This window comes from Parasteatoda tepidariorum, chromosome 6 (genome assembly GCF_982258835.1).
Source record: "Parasteatoda tepidariorum strain Cologne lab strain chromosome 6, Ptep-v5.0, whole genome shotgun sequence".
In the NCBI taxonomy this organism is placed as follows: Eukaryota; Metazoa; Arthropoda; class Arachnida; order Araneae; family Theridiidae; genus Parasteatoda; species Parasteatoda tepidariorum.
In genome coordinates this window covers 86,712,728-86,714,663 of record NC_141760.1, presented here as the reverse complement: position 1 = coordinate 86,714,663, position 1,936 = coordinate 86,712,728, and the positions used below count along the sequence as shown (strand labels likewise).

The following is a 1,936-nucleotide window of genomic DNA, read 5'->3' as shown; positions in this document are numbered from 1 at the left end:
CAGTTGTTGAAGATAATAATCAAAATAACAGTCATATTGATGTATATGAGAAATAGAATAACCTAAACACTTCTAAATATATAAAATGGATTCTCTAAGTATCCATTCTCTAAGTATAAGTGTTTCCATTATTTTGTCCAACCCCTGTATTTACTTAGGCCAATAAGACTTTTTATTCAGCTATTAATTGATTTAATATTTTGTGTAAATATTAGTAATTGTTTTTAGATTGACCCAAAATTATTTTTGGCTACCAGTTAAATTCTCGATTTGTGAATTTTGAATAAGTGAGTGAGAGAGAGTGAGTGAGTGAGAGAGAGTGAGTGAGCGATAGAGAGAGTGAGTAAGAGAGAGAGAGAGAGAGAGTGAGTAAGAGAGAGAGAAATAACCGTGACCAGCTATTCAATATGAGTCGCTGTGTCTCATGGGCTAGAGCAGTGATTATCAAACTTATATCTTTTACCGCCCCCTTTGAAGATCAATTATTTTTCAGCGCCCCCCATTTTTTATGCACCCCTAAAACTTAAAAACCACAATTTCATTACTTTAATTAATTTAGTTATACATATTAGTCGGTTCTGATGTTTAAACTTACATTCCAAACTAGAAAGTTTTACCAGTGAGAGCAAATAAAACCCAACTTTATAATATTAATAATATATTTTAATCAAATTAAAAGAAACAATATAAATATGTAATCAGTTTTCGTTTTTATACTAATCTAATGAGATGGATGAATTTGATGATATTTAATAAGTTTGTTGATATCAGGTTCGATTTTACCCAAAAACAGTCGCAAGTCGCCGCGTTTGGGTTGTAGCGTTTTCACAGCGCTAAATCCACGTTCACACAAATATGACGATGGGAATGCTATCAAAAATCGTTCAACGATAGACCACAATCCAGGGTACAACTGCGGAATTGACTTTTGTTGGTAGCCATTTTTGTATTTGATTTTTATTTCCTCGTTCGTGGTGAGCTCTATAAGTTCTTCTTCCAACTGGGGTGATATTGCTATGTTGACATTTGAAAAAGGATCTAACACCCAGTCTGGTATTTCCAATTTCAAAATGTCCTGGAATATTTCAATGAAATCACTGTGAAGATTCCCCAAATGTTGGCAGTAGACGAGCAATTCGTCGTTGTTGTAGGATACTGATAAATTGGGAAAATTATGGAACTCACGTCTGCCAATATTCTTTTTGTGTAAGAGCAGCTTGGCTACGAAAGCAGCGACGAAATTTTTTGTTTTTATGAAGTTCAACTCATCGCCTTGAAGTTGGAGATTCATATCATTAAGCAGTGTATAAAGGTCTGTCAGGTATGCGATATCATTCTTTGATGTGATGAGGTTTTCGCACAATTCTGTGTCTTTGTTTTCCAAGAACTCTATGACAGAGTCAAACAGATTGTAAAAACGAGTCAGACAATTTCCTTTTGATAGCCAACGCACTTCTGTGTGAAAGATCAATCTGTTGAAATCTTCATCATTATCAACACAAAGCTGATTAAATAATCTGTCATTTAAAGAGTTATTTCGGATTTTACTGACTGCTCTGATGACATGTTACAATGATTGAAATAGTCGTTCACTTAAATTTCTAGCAACTAAATGCTGTCGATGTATAACGCAATGTATAGCAAGCACATCAGGAATTTTCTTTTTTAAGTACGATATGAAGCCTTTTTAACACCCCGTCATAGCTGGAGCACCATCTGTAGCAGCTGATATAATATTCTTAAACGGAATTCCTATTTCATCACAAAATAAGATGTAAGATAAGATTCTCATCATAATAAGATATAATATATCATCATAATATAAGATTCTCATCATAAGATAATTAAAATTTTATATTTCGACTAGTAAAAAATACTACTAACAATAATAACTTATTTAACTACGGAAAATAAATTAATATCATTTCGCATTATA

The 1,936-nt window shown here is 32.7% G+C and overlaps 1 protein-coding gene across 1 annotated transcript; it reads right to left on the bottom strand.

Annotated features, from left to right (window-relative positions):
- Positions 1–721: 721 nt before the first annotated feature.
- Positions 722–1,566, bottom strand: LOC147808195 (protein FAM200A-like). The gene is made up of 2 exons (XM_087166928.1): positions 1,549–1,566; positions 722–1,504 (listed from the first exon to the last, which is right to left on the bottom strand). The coding sequence occupies exons 1-2, from the start codon at positions 1,564–1,566 to the stop codon at positions 722–724; spliced, it is 801 nt and encodes a 266-aa protein (XP_087023054.1).
- Positions 1,567–1,936: the final 370 nt, after the last annotated feature.